Source organism: Bufo gargarizans, chromosome 7, assembly GCF_014858855.1.
Source record: "Bufo gargarizans isolate SCDJY-AF-19 chromosome 7, ASM1485885v1, whole genome shotgun sequence".
Classification (NCBI taxonomy): Eukaryota; Metazoa; Chordata; class Amphibia; order Anura; family Bufonidae; genus Bufo; species Bufo gargarizans.
In genome coordinates this window covers 28,103,211-28,120,240 of record NC_058086.1, presented here as the reverse complement: position 1 = coordinate 28,120,240, position 17,030 = coordinate 28,103,211, and the positions used below count along the sequence as shown (strand labels likewise).

At 46.2% G+C, this 17,030-nt stretch overlaps 1 protein-coding gene across 1 annotated transcript; it reads left to right on the top strand.

Annotated features, from left to right (window-relative positions):
• Nucleotides 1-93: 93 nt before the first annotated feature.
• LOC122943231 lies at nucleotides 94-4,254 on the top strand. The gene is made up of 3 exons (XM_044300819.1): nucleotides 94-161; nucleotides 744-1,699; nucleotides 4,213-4,254. The coding sequence occupies exons 2-3, from the start codon at nucleotides 758-760 to the stop codon at nucleotides 4,219-4,221; spliced, it is 951 nt and encodes a 316-aa protein (XP_044156754.1). The 5' UTR covers nucleotides 94-161; nucleotides 744-757; the 3' UTR covers nucleotides 4,222-4,254.
• Nucleotides 4,255-17,030: the final 12,776 nt, after the last annotated feature.

Sequence of the window (17,030 nt, the reverse complement as noted above, 5' to 3'; positions counted from 1 at the left end):
GCACGTCCACGTACTCAAGTGGTCACAGATACTCAGTTCCATCCTTCAGCTACCACCAGCCGGATCTACTGTTAGAAGCTGTGACAGTTATAGGAAGATAGTGCTACTGCACATTTCACACTACGCCCACATCCTGGACATCCATCCCTAAGCGGCAGAAGGTAGGACAATACTAGTCCACTTATGACAAACTGCATATATGACCTGTAGCCATGCGTTATATAGTATGTATTCTACTTACCTTATCTCCAGCCTTGTGCTCTCACTCTCTCTCTCCCCCTTCTCCGTTCCCTTCCATCTATCCATGGATCCACTGCCAATTCATTTTATCCAGGTTAGATCTATATACTGGCACTTAATTGCAGCATAGGGATATCTTATCTTAGTACTGTTGAAATTATCTTTTATCATGACAATATTTGTGCTCCATTTCTATAACGCTGCTGATGCCCACGGACTTGTAAGCATTCTATGGACTGCTGTTCACATGAACATTATATTCCTTAATATGTTCTCATTGAAAATGGGATCGGAATACATTACCCGCACCAAGGATATGTCTGAACACGGATTGTTGGACAAAATTACAGAATTCTCTGGACCTTAATTATTGTTTTTTACCTGATTTACTGCTTTATACTTATGTGCCACATTCTATGTCACTTGCCATGGCACACTTTATAAATATGTATATATAAGATGTGTTCATATTATTTTCTTTTCTTTCTTTTGTTTTGCTGTAGTCTGATGAAGGCTAATGTATGGCCGAAACGTCATGAATTTTACACAGCCGCACATGTCTATTAAAAGATTCTTTTTTGCAACGCTATTTGCTGGAGTTTTTACATTACTATTGAAACGGGGTGGGAACCCGACTTCCAGCGGCAAACGGACGGCAGAGTGCCACGAAGTTTTGCTTATACATTTACTCTCCCTGACGGAGTGGTGCACCTGCATAACCATGGCAAGTGGCACACTATCATACCAACAGGAGGAGATTTCTGAAATCTTGTCCCAAGTACAACTTTCCGGGAATTTTCTACAAACACCGCCTTCCGAATTCAAGGCACGAGACCTAGAGCGAGAATCTCGACGATTGCTCAACTATGAATTACACAGCGTCACAATAGCCGAATACCTGAAGGTACAACGCATCCCGCGTGGGTTACGCATACGCACTAGACCAACATTTTTCAAAGAAAATCAGGAATTCTGCGAAAAATTTGAACAAATACTAAATAAGTGCTCCTTCGACTTGATGACTCTTACTCTCTCATATTTGCATAACGCCATCAGTACAACTAAAACAGAAATTCATACAATCGAAGAACAACTGCAAGACATCATAACACCAGAAGACTACAATCAACTGAAAGAAAAAATAACAACATCCCTGGCACAGCAACGAAAAGAAGTGGAGACAACAAAAAGGAACAAATTTTTCAGGGATACTGAAGACTACAGACACAACCGAGTCTACAGATGGTCAGATACCACCAACAACCGGTTCAACTACACCAACAAACGGTCATCATCCAGGGATTCAGCTCAGTCGGGCTCTAGTGGCGACACTAACTTCCAGTACAGACCAGACAACCGACAACGGCGATCCCAGGGCAGAAGAGGCCAAAGTCAAAGCCAAAGAGGACAAACCAACACCACTACACGAGAAAATTCCGGCATCGTCACAAGATCACAGGTACAATCACTAGTGATTAACATATCCTCACACACACTAGGGCCGGCTGAAATGTCCCTATTAGAGAAAGGGCTCTCTTACTGTCCATCTAATCAGTTGGATACTTTCCAACTTGATATAGATTTACAGAGACTATTTAGGAACATTAGACTCAAGGTCCATTTTTCTGGCAATCCTACCAACACTAACAGAGAAGACCGGTTACCTAAATCAGGGATATCTATCCGTGATCTAGGGTTACGCAATAAAAGTCACTATACACCCCCTAAGACTCAACCAGCCATTGAGACCTTTATTACCCTCATCCAACGAGACATGTCCCAGTTTAGGAAAAACCTAGCTATGGGCAAATATAAATTTATGCACAACCTAGATAACACGGAAAGACAAGCTCTTTCAACTCTCATACGGAAGAAAGACCTTGTCCTCAAACCAGCGGACAAGGGAGGGGCCTTGGTTGTCATGGACAAACACAAATACATTGACGAAATCAATCGTCAACTCAATGATCAATCCGTATACATTAAATTAACCAAAGACCCGACCAAATCTGTGACAGAGAAAATACAATCAGTCTTACAACATTACCTTGGATTGAGGGTAATTGACGAGTCGATAGTGACCTTTCTATCCAAACCTAATCCCATTATGCCTGTCATTTATGTACTACCCAAAGTACATAAGGATCTGTTGAATCCCCCAGGCCGACCTATAGTGGCCTCTACCGACTCTGTACTTTCACCCCTATCCATCCTGCTGGAAAAAGTATTCACTCCCATCATTAGAAATACTAAATCATTTTTACTCGACACATCCTCTTTTTTAACACTACTTGATAATCTACCCCCACTATCCACTAATACCCTCCTAGTCACATGGGACGTTGTAAGTCTATACACATCCATTCAACACTCAAAAGGCCTACATGCAGCTCGTAAACTCCTTTCCTCACAAGACATACAACCCAAGTTAATTGATTTCTATATGGATCTACTTGAGCTCGTCCTACTGAATAATTTCTTCCTATTTCAGGACAACTACTACCTACAGCAACAGGGTACCGCTATGGGGTCCAATGTGGCGCCCCCTTATGCAAACTCATATATGTCAGATTTTGAAGAGACCTATGTTTACCCACACTCATTTTTTACACAAGTACTTACATGGAAACGTTATATCGACGATATTTTTTGCATATGGGATGGCACATTGGACTCCCTAGTGGAATTTCACACATTTCTGAATTCCATTCACCCGGAATTACAATTTACTATACACTACCATTCTGATTCCATCAACTTCCTTGACACCGTGGTTACCAAACTTCCAGATGGTTCCCTTACCACAGATCTATATAGAAAATCAACAGACCGTAATAGCCTATTACACTTCTCCAGTTTCCACTCTATAAATACAAAAAAATCACTCCCACATTCTCAATTTGAACGGATACGCCGCATAGTCAAAACAGTCCCACTTCAACAAATCAGATTAACGGAAATGAAACAGCGATTTCTAACACGTGGCTATCCACAACACCTTCTCCATGAAACAATTAAACCCAAAATAAAAAAACAATCAGGAATAACCAATAGGATACCATTTGTCCACACCTTCCACCCAAGTGTTAACAAAATAATCAATAGCATTAGGAACCACTGGCCCCTGTTACAAAAAGCCTACCCAGACATTAGTGAATTTAAAAACCCTATACTACCTTGTACACGCCGGCCCAAAAATTTAAGGGACCTAATTGTGAAGGCTGATATAGGCCCGACTAAGACCATCCCTAGACAGACTTTTATACAGAAACAGAAGACAGGAACTTTTCCCTGTATACATTGCTCCCAGTGCTCGAATGTATTAAAAGGACCCCAATTTCATCACCCACAGTCAGGCAAAAGCTTCCCAATTCGCGGTTTCTTTACATGTGAAACCAACTTTGTAGTGTACCTATTGAAGTGTCCCTGTGGTAAGATATATGTAGGGGAAACAACCCAAAAAATACGCGATCGCATATGCCAACACAAATCTAATATCAGACGAAAAAATCTATTACTTCCGGTACCAGCACATTTCGAATCAGCAGGCCACAATCTCTCACAACTCAAATATCAAATAATCGAACAGGTGACACCCAGTAGGAGGGGAGGTGATAGAATCAAATTATTGAAAAAGAGGGAAGCATATTGGATTCATACACTTGACAGTCTGGAACCCAAAGGATTAAATAGGGACTATGAAATACATAGCCTTATCTGAACGAACCGTTACATAATAACAGATACCAGACCTTGATACCCAGCAGTATATACCCAAGTTGTCCCTCCTTACTTCCCATTTGACCACTATAATCCGTTTTTTATAAAAACCCTCCCCCCACGTCCGGTTACTTTGATACCTAGACACCTCTATATTTCAATATATTTCAATATATGTCTATCTATATCAACAGTAGTATGTGGTAACATGGTCTCCACCACTTTCTGATGTATTCTGTTGTTCCTTTTTAGATGAATTAGTCGCACTACCCTTCACTACGTTGGGTCATCCATAGTATCCTTTTCACGTTATGGTATAGTATCCATGTTTTCATGTTATTATAGGTTATCTTCCTGATATTTCCTATGACTGTCTAATGTCTTTTGTCTATATGTCCATATGTCTTATATCATTATCATCTATCCGCATTTATGTCCCTTATGTCCTTTTATCTTTTATCTTCTATGTCTTATTCTCCCCCATAGATTAGTCCGTTTTCATTCTATCCTATTTTACCCTACATCAGGTATTGCGATACTGTACTCTTCAAATATCCCGTACACTCATAATGACACTCACAGCGAGGCTTGATACGCACCTATACCATCTGCGCATGCGCAACACCAACACCTCAAGCGAGGCTTGAGGCGCATTCATACCAGTCATACCGGATCCTACCTATAAACAGGAGTGAGACGTGACACGCAACGGCACCCAGTGCGCATGCGCCATGACCCTCATTACTGGACACACTCCTTCAAATAAGGGCGCGCATCCTGGATCTCAGAGGCGCATCCCAGATAGTGCTACTGCACATTTCACACTACGCCCACATCCTGGACATCCATCCCTAAGCGGCAGAAGGTAGGACAATACTAGTCCACTTATGACAAACTGCATATATGACCTGTAGCCATGCGTTATATAGTATGTATTCTACTTACCTTATCTCCAGCCTTGTGCTCTCACTCTCTCTCTCCCCCTTCTCCGTTCCCTCCCATCTATCCATGGATCCACTGCCAATTCACTTTATCCAGGTCAGATCCATATACTGGCACTTAATTGCAGCATAGGGATATCTTATCTTAGTACTGTTGAAATTATCTTTTATCATGACAATATTTGTGCTCCATTTCTATAACGCTGCTGATGCCCACGGACTTGTAAGCATTCTATGGACTGCTGTTCACATGAACATTATATTCCTTAATATGTTCTCATTGAAAATGGGATCGGAATACATTACCCGCACCAAGGATATGTCTGAACACGGATTGTTGGACAAAATTACAGAATTCTCTGGACCTTAATTATTGTTTTTTACCTGATTTACTGCTTTATACTTATGTGCCACATTCTATGTCACTTGCCATGGCACACTTTATAAATATGTATATATAAGATGTGTTCATATTATTTTCTTTTCTTTCTTTTGTTTTGCTGTAGTCTGATGAAGGCTAATGTATGGCCGAAACGTCATGAATTTTACACAGCCGCATATGTCTATTAAAAGATTCTTTTTTGCAACGCTATTTGCTGGAGTTTTTACATTACTATTGAAACGGGGTGGGAACCCGACTTCCAGCGGCAAACGGACGGCAGAGTGCCACGAAGTTTTGCTTATACAGTTATAGGAAGAGAGCGGCAGCAGAAAGGACACGTCCCCTGAGAAAGGGCACACCTCCTGATTTTTTTGGGCGGGACAAGATGTATTTTTAATGGTATTTTGGGGTACATGCATGAAACACAATCATGTTTGGTGTATAGAAGAACACAGCTATGTCACCATTGTGTTTTGATATAAATGACATGATAACTTTACGGTTGTAAGGCTTGTTTCACATCTGCAGCAGAATGACGGAGATATCTGGATCCGGCACCGCCGCATGCTACCTGATACCCGTCGGCCCCATTAACTGTGATGGGGACTGGCAGAGATCCGGCTGCAACCTGGCAAACATGCCAAGAATCGCCCGGACGAAAACCACTACGCACAGCGGTATTCATCCGGCCAATTCTTGGCATGTTCGCCATGTTGCGGCAGGATCTCCGCCGGTCCCCATTATAGTAAATGGGATCGGATGGAATTCTGGCAGTGACGGATCGGCATAACACAGATGTAAAGCAGGCCTTACAATGACAACATCACATTTATATTATACAGCACTAGCAGAAGGACCCGGCCTCGCGCGGGTATATTTCATCTATTTCATTTAATGTCGTTAGAAGATATCAACAGTATCCCCCATAACAGACCTCTACAGCACCCCGCCCCTTTAACAGTGAACTGCACAGTCCCTCACCCCTTAACACTGACCCCCCACAGTGCCCCGCCACTTTAAAATGGGACCTCCACAGCAACCCATCCCCTTAACTTTGACCTTCACAGCAGCCCGCCCCTTTAACAGTGAGTTTCACAGCACCAAACTCCCATGACAGTGACCTCCTCAGAGGCCCACCCCCTTAATAGTGACCTCCACAGTACCCCGCTGCCTTAACAGTGACCTCCAAAGCGGTTGCCCCTTGAATAGTGGCCCCTGCCCCTTTAACAGTGACCTACACAGCGCCCTGCCTCTTAGGCTACTTTCACACTAGCTTTCGGCTGTCCGCTTGTGAGTTCCGTTTTGAAGGCTCTCACAAGCGGACCCGAACGGATCCGTCCAGCCCTAATGCATTCTGAGTGGACGCGGATCCGCTCAGAATGCATCAGTCTGGCAGCGTTTGGCCTCCGCTCAGCAGGCGGACACCTGAATGCTGCTTGCAGCCTGGCCGTGCGGAGGCAAACAGAGCCGTCCAGACTTACAATGGAAGTCAATGGGGACCGATCCGTTTTAAGGTGACACAATATGGTTCAATCTTCAAACGGATCCGTCCCCCATTGACTTTCAATGTAAAGTCTGGACGGATCCGTCTGCAGCTACTTTCACACTTAGAATTTATTTTACAATATAATGCAGACGGATCCGTTCTGAACGGAGCCACCGTCTGCATTATATGAGCGGATCCGTCTCACACGGATCCGCTCTGAACGTAAGTGTGAAAGTAGCCTAAGGTGAAGGAAGAGCGAGCATCGGACGTCACTGGGCTCGGCGCATGCCCAGTGACGACAATGAAGCTCCTGCCCTCAGTCTCCAGCTGATCGCACAGGCGCAGCCCTCAGTGGGTACTGCGTCTGCGCGAGACTTCGCTCGGCCGTCAGGGAGGGGGAGGAGAGGGATGAGAGGCTGTGGGCGGTTAGGGATTCAGGAGGAAGGCGTTTTTGGGCACTGCAGGGGGGCGTTACTGGGCACACAAAGTGGGACATAACGCCCCTCTGGGCACCTTCAGGATTATTAGCCTAATTATAAAAGTCGTTTTTCAGCAAAACTACTGGACGGATCACAGTATAGAAGAGCAAAGCCGATTCAAGGTAATCTGTGGAGCATGACTGGTTAAAATCTGAATTTGTGTTATGAGAGGTGACAGAATCCCTTTAACAGTAACATCCACAGTGACCGCAACAGTGTCCGCCCCTTTAACAGTGACCTCCACAGCGGCCTGCCTTTTAACAGTAACATCCACAGTGACCGCCACAGTGTCCGCCCCGTTTAACAGTGACCACCACAGTGTCCGCCCCTTTAACAGTGACCTCCACAGTGTCCGCCCTGTTTAACAGTGACCTCCACAGTGTCCGCCCCTTTAACAGTGACCTCCACAGCGGCCTGCCTTTTAACAGTAACATCCACAGTGACCACCACAGTGTCCGCCCCTTTAACAGTGACCTCCACAGTGTCCGCCCCTTTAACAGTGACCTCCACAGTGTCCGCCCCGTTTAACAGTGACCTCCACAGCGGCCTGCCTCTTAACAGTAACATCCACAGTGACCGCCACAGTGTCCGCCCCTTTAACAGTGACCTCCACAGCGGCCTGCCTTTTAACAGTAACATCCACAGTGACCACCACAGTGTCCGCCCCTTTAACAGTGACCTCCACAGTGTCCGTCCCCTTTAACAGTGACCTCCACAGTGTCCGCCCCGTTTAACAGTGACCTCCACAGCGGCCTGCCTCTTAACAGTAACATCCACAGTGACCGCCACAGTGTCCGCCCCTTTAACAGTGACCTCCACAGCGGCCTGCCTCTTAACAGTAACATCCACAGTGACCGCCACAGTGTCCGCCCCTTTAACAGTGACCTCCACAGTGGCCTGCCTTTTAACAGTAACATCCACAGTGACCGCCACAGTGTCCTCCCCTTTAACAGTGACCTCCACAGCGCCCTGCCCCTTTAATGCGGCATCTAAAATGGTAACACAAACAAGATCTGCCGCGCTGCAGGGCGTCACTGTGCAGTGCTATCATGTCAGTTTGCTGGATGTAATGGTATGGTGCAGGGCAGGAAGAAATGAAAGGGGTTGTCCAAGCTTTACTAAGTGATGGCCTGTCCTCAGGATAAGCAGTGGGGGTCCAACACCCTGCACCCCCATAGTTCTGTCACCTCTAGTCGGTAGCGGAACTACACAGCATGCAGAGCTCATTACTACAGCGCTGCTCCCATTTTCCTGCACGCTTTCATCTGAGGCCACCCCCTCCCCAGGCTGTAATCTTTATCCTGATGACCCATCTACTTTGGCAGTCCCCTTGAAGGACCCGGTGCTGCCCCCCTGCCACAACCTTCCTTCCCAAGCAGCTTCCAGATTATGTGATGGACCTTCTTGACTGCCTGGTCCAAACATCAGGGGGTCTACAGTGATGCATGTGCCCCCTACACAAATGACGTCCCCCTGCATTAATGCCACCACTGGTCCCTTTAATGGAGCCGTACCGCAGTCCCACTGGTGCCGCTGTCCGGGGAAAACAGTGAAGGGGGCACAGTGCGAAAATAGCGCTGCAGACCCTGCTTTCTTAGGACGCTATATCATCACGTTAGAAGATGGACGTACCCTTTTAAGCACAGAAATAATAAAGGTTAGTGTCTGATTAACCTTGCATTCCATTGCTTCTCTATTAAATAGTAAAGTATTACCCCCCGCGTACAGATGAAGACCGCCCTCGCGTCATGCATGGCTGCAGGCATCATCCCAGAAACAGCTTGAGGAGTCTTGGCTTGTACTGGGACCCATCAACCGCACAGATATCTATCTGTCCAAATTAAATAACATGTTAAGGGGGGGTTGTATGACTTGCTTAAATGGGCTGTGCAAGTGTGGGGTGTTTTTTTTTTTTTGCAAAGTTCCGTCCTAGGGGCTCTATACTGGAAAAGAACTGATCAGGCATATCCCCATGCATTCTGAATGGAGAGTGATCGCTCAGGAAGCATCAGGACGTCTTCAGTTCAGTCTTTTTAACTGTTCAGGACGGAGATAATACCGCAGCAAAAAAACTGAACACTTTTTCCATAGGAATGTATTAGTGCTGGATCCTGCATTAAAAATACCGCAATGCGGGATCCGTCCTTCCAGTCTGCGTATGCGCAGACCTTTAAAAATGTGGAACAAAAAATTGAAACGGATCCGTTCTTGCAATGCTCTCCATTTGCATGCAGATTGCCGGATCACTCTGCCGCAAGTGTCAAAGTACCATTAAAGGTGTTGTCAGCCTTTAGAAAATGGCATTTATCATGTGCAGAAAGTTAATACAAGGCACTTACTAATGTATTGTGAATGTTCATATTGCTTCCTTTGCTTACTAGATTCATTTTTCCATCACATTCCATCACGCTGCTTGTATCCATGGTTAGGCTCCATTCACACATCCGCAATTCCATTCCGCATTTTGCGGAACGGAATTGCGAATCTATACATTTCTATGGGGCCGCACGACGTGCGGCACCGATCGGAATTGCGGACCTGCAATTCCAGGTCCGCAATTCCGATCCTGAAAAAAATTGAACATGTCCTATTCTTGTCCGCAAAAGCGGACAAAAATAGGCATATTCTCTTAGTGCCGGCAATGTGCGGTCTGCAAAATGCGAAACGCACATTGCCGCTGTCTGTGTTATGCGGATCCGCAAAACACACACGGATGTGTGAATGGACCCTTAAGACCATCCTGCAATCCAGGAGCGGTGACCATACTTGCACACTGCGCACAGCCCAGCATTTTTTTTGCTGAAGTGTACAAGCACGACCACCACTGCTGGATTGCAGGGTGGTCATAACCATGGAAATGAGAAGTTTATACTGTGATGGAAAAATGTATCTAGTAATGCAAGGAGGCAATATGGATAAAAATTATATAATATAATAATACAAATACTAATAAAACATTAGTAAGGTCTTTGTATTAGCTTTCTCTCCATGATAAATGTCATTTGCTGAAGTGAGACAAACCCTTTAAGGGCCCTTTACAGGGGCCGACAATTGAACAGATCATCGCTAACCAGTCTTACTGGTAATGCTGGTTGGCGATGATCTGGCGGTATAAATGCACCGCCGATTACCCAATGAACGAGCAAAACGCTCATTCATTGGGTAATTGTAGTTTTTGTGTTTCCTAGCGGCAGATGGTGCTGTGTAAACACGAACTGCTGCCGGGAAACAACGAGACAGTATGGGGAAGAGCGACGGCATTAGCGATCAATCCTCATATTCTGGAGGCGATCGCTGCATGTAAATGCACCAGTCTCCTCCCATAGCGATCAGCAGATTGTCGGGATAAAATGCTTCCTTCCCGACAATCTACTTGTACATCGTCCCGTGTAAGGCTACTTTCACACTAGCGTTATTATTTTCCGGCGCTGAGTTCCGTCCTAGGGGCTGAATACCGGAAAAGAACTGATCAGTTTTATCCTAATGCATTCTGAATGGAGAGCGATCCGATTCAGGATGCATCAGGACGTCTTCAGTTCAGTCTTTTTGCCTTTTCAGGACGGAGATAATACTGCAGCGTGCTGCGGTTTTATCTTCATCCAAAACTCTGGAATGCTGGATCCGGCATTTTTTCCCATCGAAATCCATCGGCCCCGAGTGTTTCAGGAAAACTGATCCGGCATTGCGGTCTGCGCATGCTCAGACTGCAAAAAATGTAAAATAAATAAATAAATGCCGGATCCGTTTTTCCGGATGACACCAGAGAGACGGATCCGGCATTTCAATGCATATGTCATGCAGATCAGGAAGGATCCTGATCCGTCTCAAATGCCATCAGTTTGCATACGTGTTGACGGATCCGGCAGGCAGTTCCAGCGACGGAACTGCCTGCCGGAATCCTCTGCCGCAGGTGTGAAAGTGCCCTAAAGGGACCATTACCTGCTTCCCAGTGCTTGGCTCCCCGCTACTTCACTTCCAGTCCTGGGCTTCCTCACTGCAAACGTCTGTTTTGATGTCGCTGCAGCCAATCGCTGGCTGCAGCCTTAACCTGCTCCCCTTCTGTCAGGCCTGTTTCACATGGTCAGTATTTGGTCAGTATTTTGCATCAGTATTTGTAAGCCAAAACCAGGAGTGGAACCTACAGAGAAAAGGTGTAAAAAAAAATATATGTCCCTCTTCTGTGTTTTGGACCCACTCCTGGTTTTGGCTTACAAATACTTAGGCTACTTTCACACTAGCGCTTGATCGGATCCGTTCTGAACAGATCCGATCATATTAATGCAGACGGAGGCTCCGTTCAGTACGGATCCGTCTGCATTAACCCCATAGGGACACAGCCTTATTTCACCTTAAGGACCAGGCCATTTTTTGCAAATCTGACCAGTGTCACTTTAAGTGCACATAACTTTAAAACGCTTTGACTTATCCAGGCCGTTCTGAGATTGTTTTTTCGTCACATATTGTACTTCATGACAGTGGTAAAATGAAGTCAAAAAAATTATTTTTTTTGCACAAAATAATACCTAATTTACCCCAAAATTGCAAAAATTAGCAAATTTCAAAGTTTCAGTTTCTCTACTTCTGTAATACATAGTAATACCCCCAAAAATTGTGATGACTTTACATTCCCCATATGTCTACTTCATGTTTGTAGCATTTTGGGAATGATATTTTATTTTTTGGGGATGTTAAAGGGTCGTTAACCCTTTAGGTGTTGCACAAGAGTTATTGGCAAATGGGGAAGAAATTTGAGAATTTCATTTTTTTGTCTAATTTTCCATTTTAACCCATTTTTTCCACTAACAAAGCAAGGGTTAACAGCCAAACAAGACTGTATCTTTATTGCCCTGACTCTGCCGTTTACAGAAACACCCAATATGTGGCCGTAAACTACTGTACGGCCACACAGCGGGGCGTAGAGGGAAAGGTGCGCCGTTTGGTTTTTGGAGGGCTGATTTTTATGGACCGGTTTATTTACACCGTGTCCTGTTTCAACCCCCCTGATGCACCCCTGGAGTAGAAACTCCCTAAAAGTGACCCCATTTTGGAAACTATGGGATAAGGTGGCATTATTTGGGGGACTATTTTTAGGGTACATATGATTTTTGGTTGCTCTATATTACATTTTTGTGAGGCAAGGTTACCAAAAATTTAGATTCTGAAATTTCATCTCCATTTGCCATTAACTGTTGAGGAACACCTAAAGGGTTAATAAAGTTTGTATAATCAGTTTTGAATACCTTGAGGGGTGTAGTTTCTTAGATGGGGTCACTTTTAGGGAGTTTTTACTCTAGGGGGGCATCAGGGGGGCTTCAAAAGGGACATGGTGTCAATAAAAAAGGCCATCAAAATCGGCCTTCCAGAAACCATGTCGGTCCTTTCCTTTTGCGGCCTCCCTTTTACTGATACAGCAGTTTACGACCACAAATATGGCATTTCTGTAAACTGCAGTATCAGGGTAATAAATACTAACTTTAGTTTGGTTGTTAACCCTTGTTTTGTTACCGAAAAAAACGGATTGAAATGAAAAAGTGCCAAAAATGGAGTTTTTGGCACCGTTTTCATTTTTTTTTTTAACCGTGTTAATCTGGGGGGTTGGGTCATGGGATATTTTTATAGAGGAGATTCTTACGGACGCGGCGATACCTAATAAGTCTACTTTTTTTTATAATTATTTAGGTTTTTGACTATATTATCCTTTTTGAAACCCAAACATTTTTTTGGTATCTCTAAAGTCTATGTTTCATTTTTTTTATTTATTTTTTATCTGATTATCTTATGTGGGGGCTCATTTTTTGCGGGACGTTGCGGACGGTTTTTCTGGCACTATTTTGGGGGCTATATGACTTTTTGATCGCTTGCTATTAAATTTTTTGTTATGTTTGGTGACACAAAAAAAATCTTTTTTTGCACTTTTTTTTTTTTTTTTGGACCGTGTTAATCTGGGGGGGTTGGATCATGGGGTATTTTTATAGAGGAGATTATTACCGACGCGGCGATACCTAATATGTCTACTTTTAATAAATTATAGTTTTTTTGGGTGTCTCAAGTCTGAGAACCCTTTTTTTTTTTATCCCATGTCAGTCCTAAATTGGGATATAAATTTAGTACTCCATGGAAGTGTGATACTCCCTGAAGCAACCAATAATGCAGAGGCCCGGATGATCGGGGCACGTGTCACATTGAGTTGTGGTGTCCTTCCGTATCCCCCTCCTGTGACACACTCTGCACCTTTTTTGGGTTCGTCCCTTCTTTCCAGTATGGGGGACCACACCTGGAAAGTGTTGGCCAGGGACGATCCGGGCGCCTCCAGTTCCCGAGGTACTCCGGCCTGCTCTTTCCCGGTCCGAAAAGATCAGGTCTTTGAGGACTGCCTCATAGAATTGGAGGAATGTCCCTGTGCTGCCAGCGCTTCGGGATAGTACAAAAGAGTTGTACATGGCAACCTGCACCAAGTAGACCGCAACTTTTTTGTACCATGCCCGGGTTTTGCGCATGGCGTTATATGGCTTGAGGACTTGATCAGAGAGATCAACTCCTCCCATATACCGATTGTAGGCGACGATACAATCGGGCTTGAGGACCGTTGCCGCGGTACCTCGCACAGGGACAGGGGTGATGCCGTTACCATGAATTGTGGACAGCATAAGGACATCCCTCTTGTCCTTATACCTGACCAGCAACAGGTTTCCAGTGGTAAGGGCACGGGTCTCACCCCTGGGGATAGGTACCTGGAGGTGGAGGGCAGGGAGGCCGCGTTGATTTTTCCGCACGGTCCCACAAGCGAACGTGGATCTGGCGGCAAGGGACTGGAACAAGGGGATACTGGTATAAAAGTTATCCACGTAAAGGTGGTAACCCTTATCCAGCAGTGGGAACATAAGGTCCCACACAAGTTTCCCGGTAACACCCAGAGTGGGGGGACATTCTGGGGGTTGAATCCGGGAATCTCGCCCCTCGTATATACGAAATTTGTAAGTGTACCCTGAGGTACTCTCACAAATTTTGTATAGCTTCACGCCATACCTCGCTCGCTTGGTGGGCACATACTGGCGGAAAATGAGTCTCCCCTTGAACGCAATGAGAGACTCATCAACCGCGACCTCTCTTCCAGGTACATAGGCCTCCATGAATTTGGCCCCAAAGTGATCGATGACCGGCCGTATCTTGTACAGACGGTCATGGGCAGGATCACCTCGGGGGGGACATGCTGCATTATCGGAATAATGCAGACATTTCCGAATGGCCTCAAACCGGGAGCGTGTCATGGCTGTACTGTAAAGTGGGGTCTGGTATAGGACGTCCCCACTCCAGTACAGCCTGACACTGGGTTTCTTGACCAGGCCCATATGCAGCACGAGGCCCCAAAATGTCCTCATTTCGGCTGCACTGACCGGCGTCCAGCCACCGGGCCTGGCCAAAAAGGAGCCCGGGTGTTGAGCGACGAACTGTTGGGCGTACAGATTCGTCTGCTCCACCATCAGATTTACCAGTGGGTCACTGAAAAAATGACGAAAAAAGTCATATTCAGTGTAGCCCACTGTGGAAATCTGGATTCCTGATTGGCCTACAAAATCAGGAATCACGGGCTCGTATCGCTCTGGGCTACACCAGACAAATTCACCGGCAGGGTGCTCCGGTGGATTTAACTGGTGGGCCGGGAAACCAGTACGAGCCCCAGAGCTGCTCGTACTAGGCTGGGCCACAGGGTCCCTAACATGGCGGTCCCCCTGGGGGGTCTAGGGTCACACAGCTGTGCTGTGGACCCCAGACACCCTAACTAGGGTGATGCAATGAAAAGTGAAAAAAACTAACTTTCCCTTTTTTTCCCTGCCTAACCCAATCTTTCCCTAGCTGTCCCTATGTACCTGATGGGGGGTGCTGGTGGCAGAGATCGGGTCCTGGGGGCACAGATCGGGTGCAGGCAGCGGCAGCAGACACGTGCAGGCAGCTCCTCTCTCCTCCGGCTCCGGAACACAAAAGGAGGAGGAGAGGAGCGCCTGCCTCTTTTGAATCTGCCGCCGGACCGCCCACTGACCAATCAGAAAGCGATCCTGAGTGGTGATGTCACCATCACCACTCAGGATCGCTGGATGGTGATTGGTGGAGTGAAATCACACCACCATCACCATCCTGTTCCGGGTTATCGGGTCTTCAGAGACCCGAATAACCCGGAAACGCAGAAAACCGCAGGTCTGAATTGACCTGCGGTTTTCTGCGATCGCCGACATGGGGGGGTCACAGGACCCCCCGGCGCATTTGCCCCAGGTGCCTGCTCAATGATTTGAGCAGGCACCGGGTTCCGATCACCGCCCGCCGAGCGGCGGTGATCGGAACCATTCATGACGTACCGGTACGTCATGTGTCCTTAAGAGGTTAATAACTTAGAAAATTTTCTAAGTGCGCAAGATGCCTGAGCGGATCCGTTCAGACTTTCAATGTAAAGTCAATGGGGGACGGATCCGCTTGAAGATTGAGCCATATGGTGACCTCTTCAAGCGGATCCGTTCCCATTGACTTACATTGTAAGTCTGAACGGATCCGCACGGCCAGGCGGACAGCTGAACGCTGCAAGCAGCGTTCGGCTGTCCGCCTGTCCGTGCGGAGGCGAGCGGAGCGGAGGCTGAACGCCGCCAGACTGATGCAGTCTGAGCGGATCCGCTCCATTCAGACTGCATCAGGGCTGGACGGAGGCGTTCGGGTCCGCTTGTGAGCTCCTTCAAACAGAGCTCACGAACGGACCTATGAACACTAGTGTGAAAGTAGCCTAACCGTGGCCTTACTCAGAGTAGGGAGGTCACACCGCACAATATTCACCCAAGTCATGTCGTAGGTCATGCAGTGGGAATTTAACAATTTTCTGAAAGAGGCTATAAAATAGTTTCTTTCTGGGCATCAGAGCTGTGGAGATGTATAGGGCTGTTATATGTACATGCAGGACAAAGGTGCAGAGATGTGAATGATCATGTAATATCAGATATTAGAAATACTTTCATGCAGGGGCGTAGCTATAGGGGGCAGAGGTAGCAGTCGCTACCAGGCCCAGGAGCCTGAGGGGGCCCAAAGACCCTTGTGCCACATAAGAAGACACACAACGCACTGAGGGAAGGGGGGCCCAAGCTGAACTCTTGCACCAGGGCCCATGAGCCGTTAGCTACGCCCCTGCTTTCATGACTTGTTTTCTTTAAAGGGATTGTCTCATTAAGACAATTTACCACCTATCCGCAGGATAGGGAATAGGTGTCTGATAGGCTCGCTAGGGTATGACCATTGGGGCCCCCCGCTATTCCTGAGAAAAGGGACCCATGCTCTCCAATCTGAATGGAGCGGCGGTCACTTCTCCTCCATTCCACTCTATGGGGCTGCCGGGGATAACGGAGCGCTAGTACTCAGCTATCCCCATAGATATGAATGGAGCGACAGGCGTGGCTGCTGCTCCATTCATTAGAGGAGGATGGACCCTCATTCTCATGATGGGCCCCAGTGGTGAGACCCCCGAATGATCAGACACTTATCCCCTATTCTGTGGATAGGGGATACAATGTTATAATGGAACAACCCCTTTAAGGCTTCAACTAGAATTTTCGTGTATGCATTGACACCCTCGAATTTACACGAAGGTAGTCCAATGGCACGTACGACATTCCAATTTTCTCTCAACCCCCCACGTTTCAGCAACAATAACCGAGTTAAGCATTAACCTTCCTTAATTCAGAATGTATATCCATGTAAGCATGGTCTTTGTGCAGCAGAAATGTGCCGGACATGGAGCCCAGCAGAAG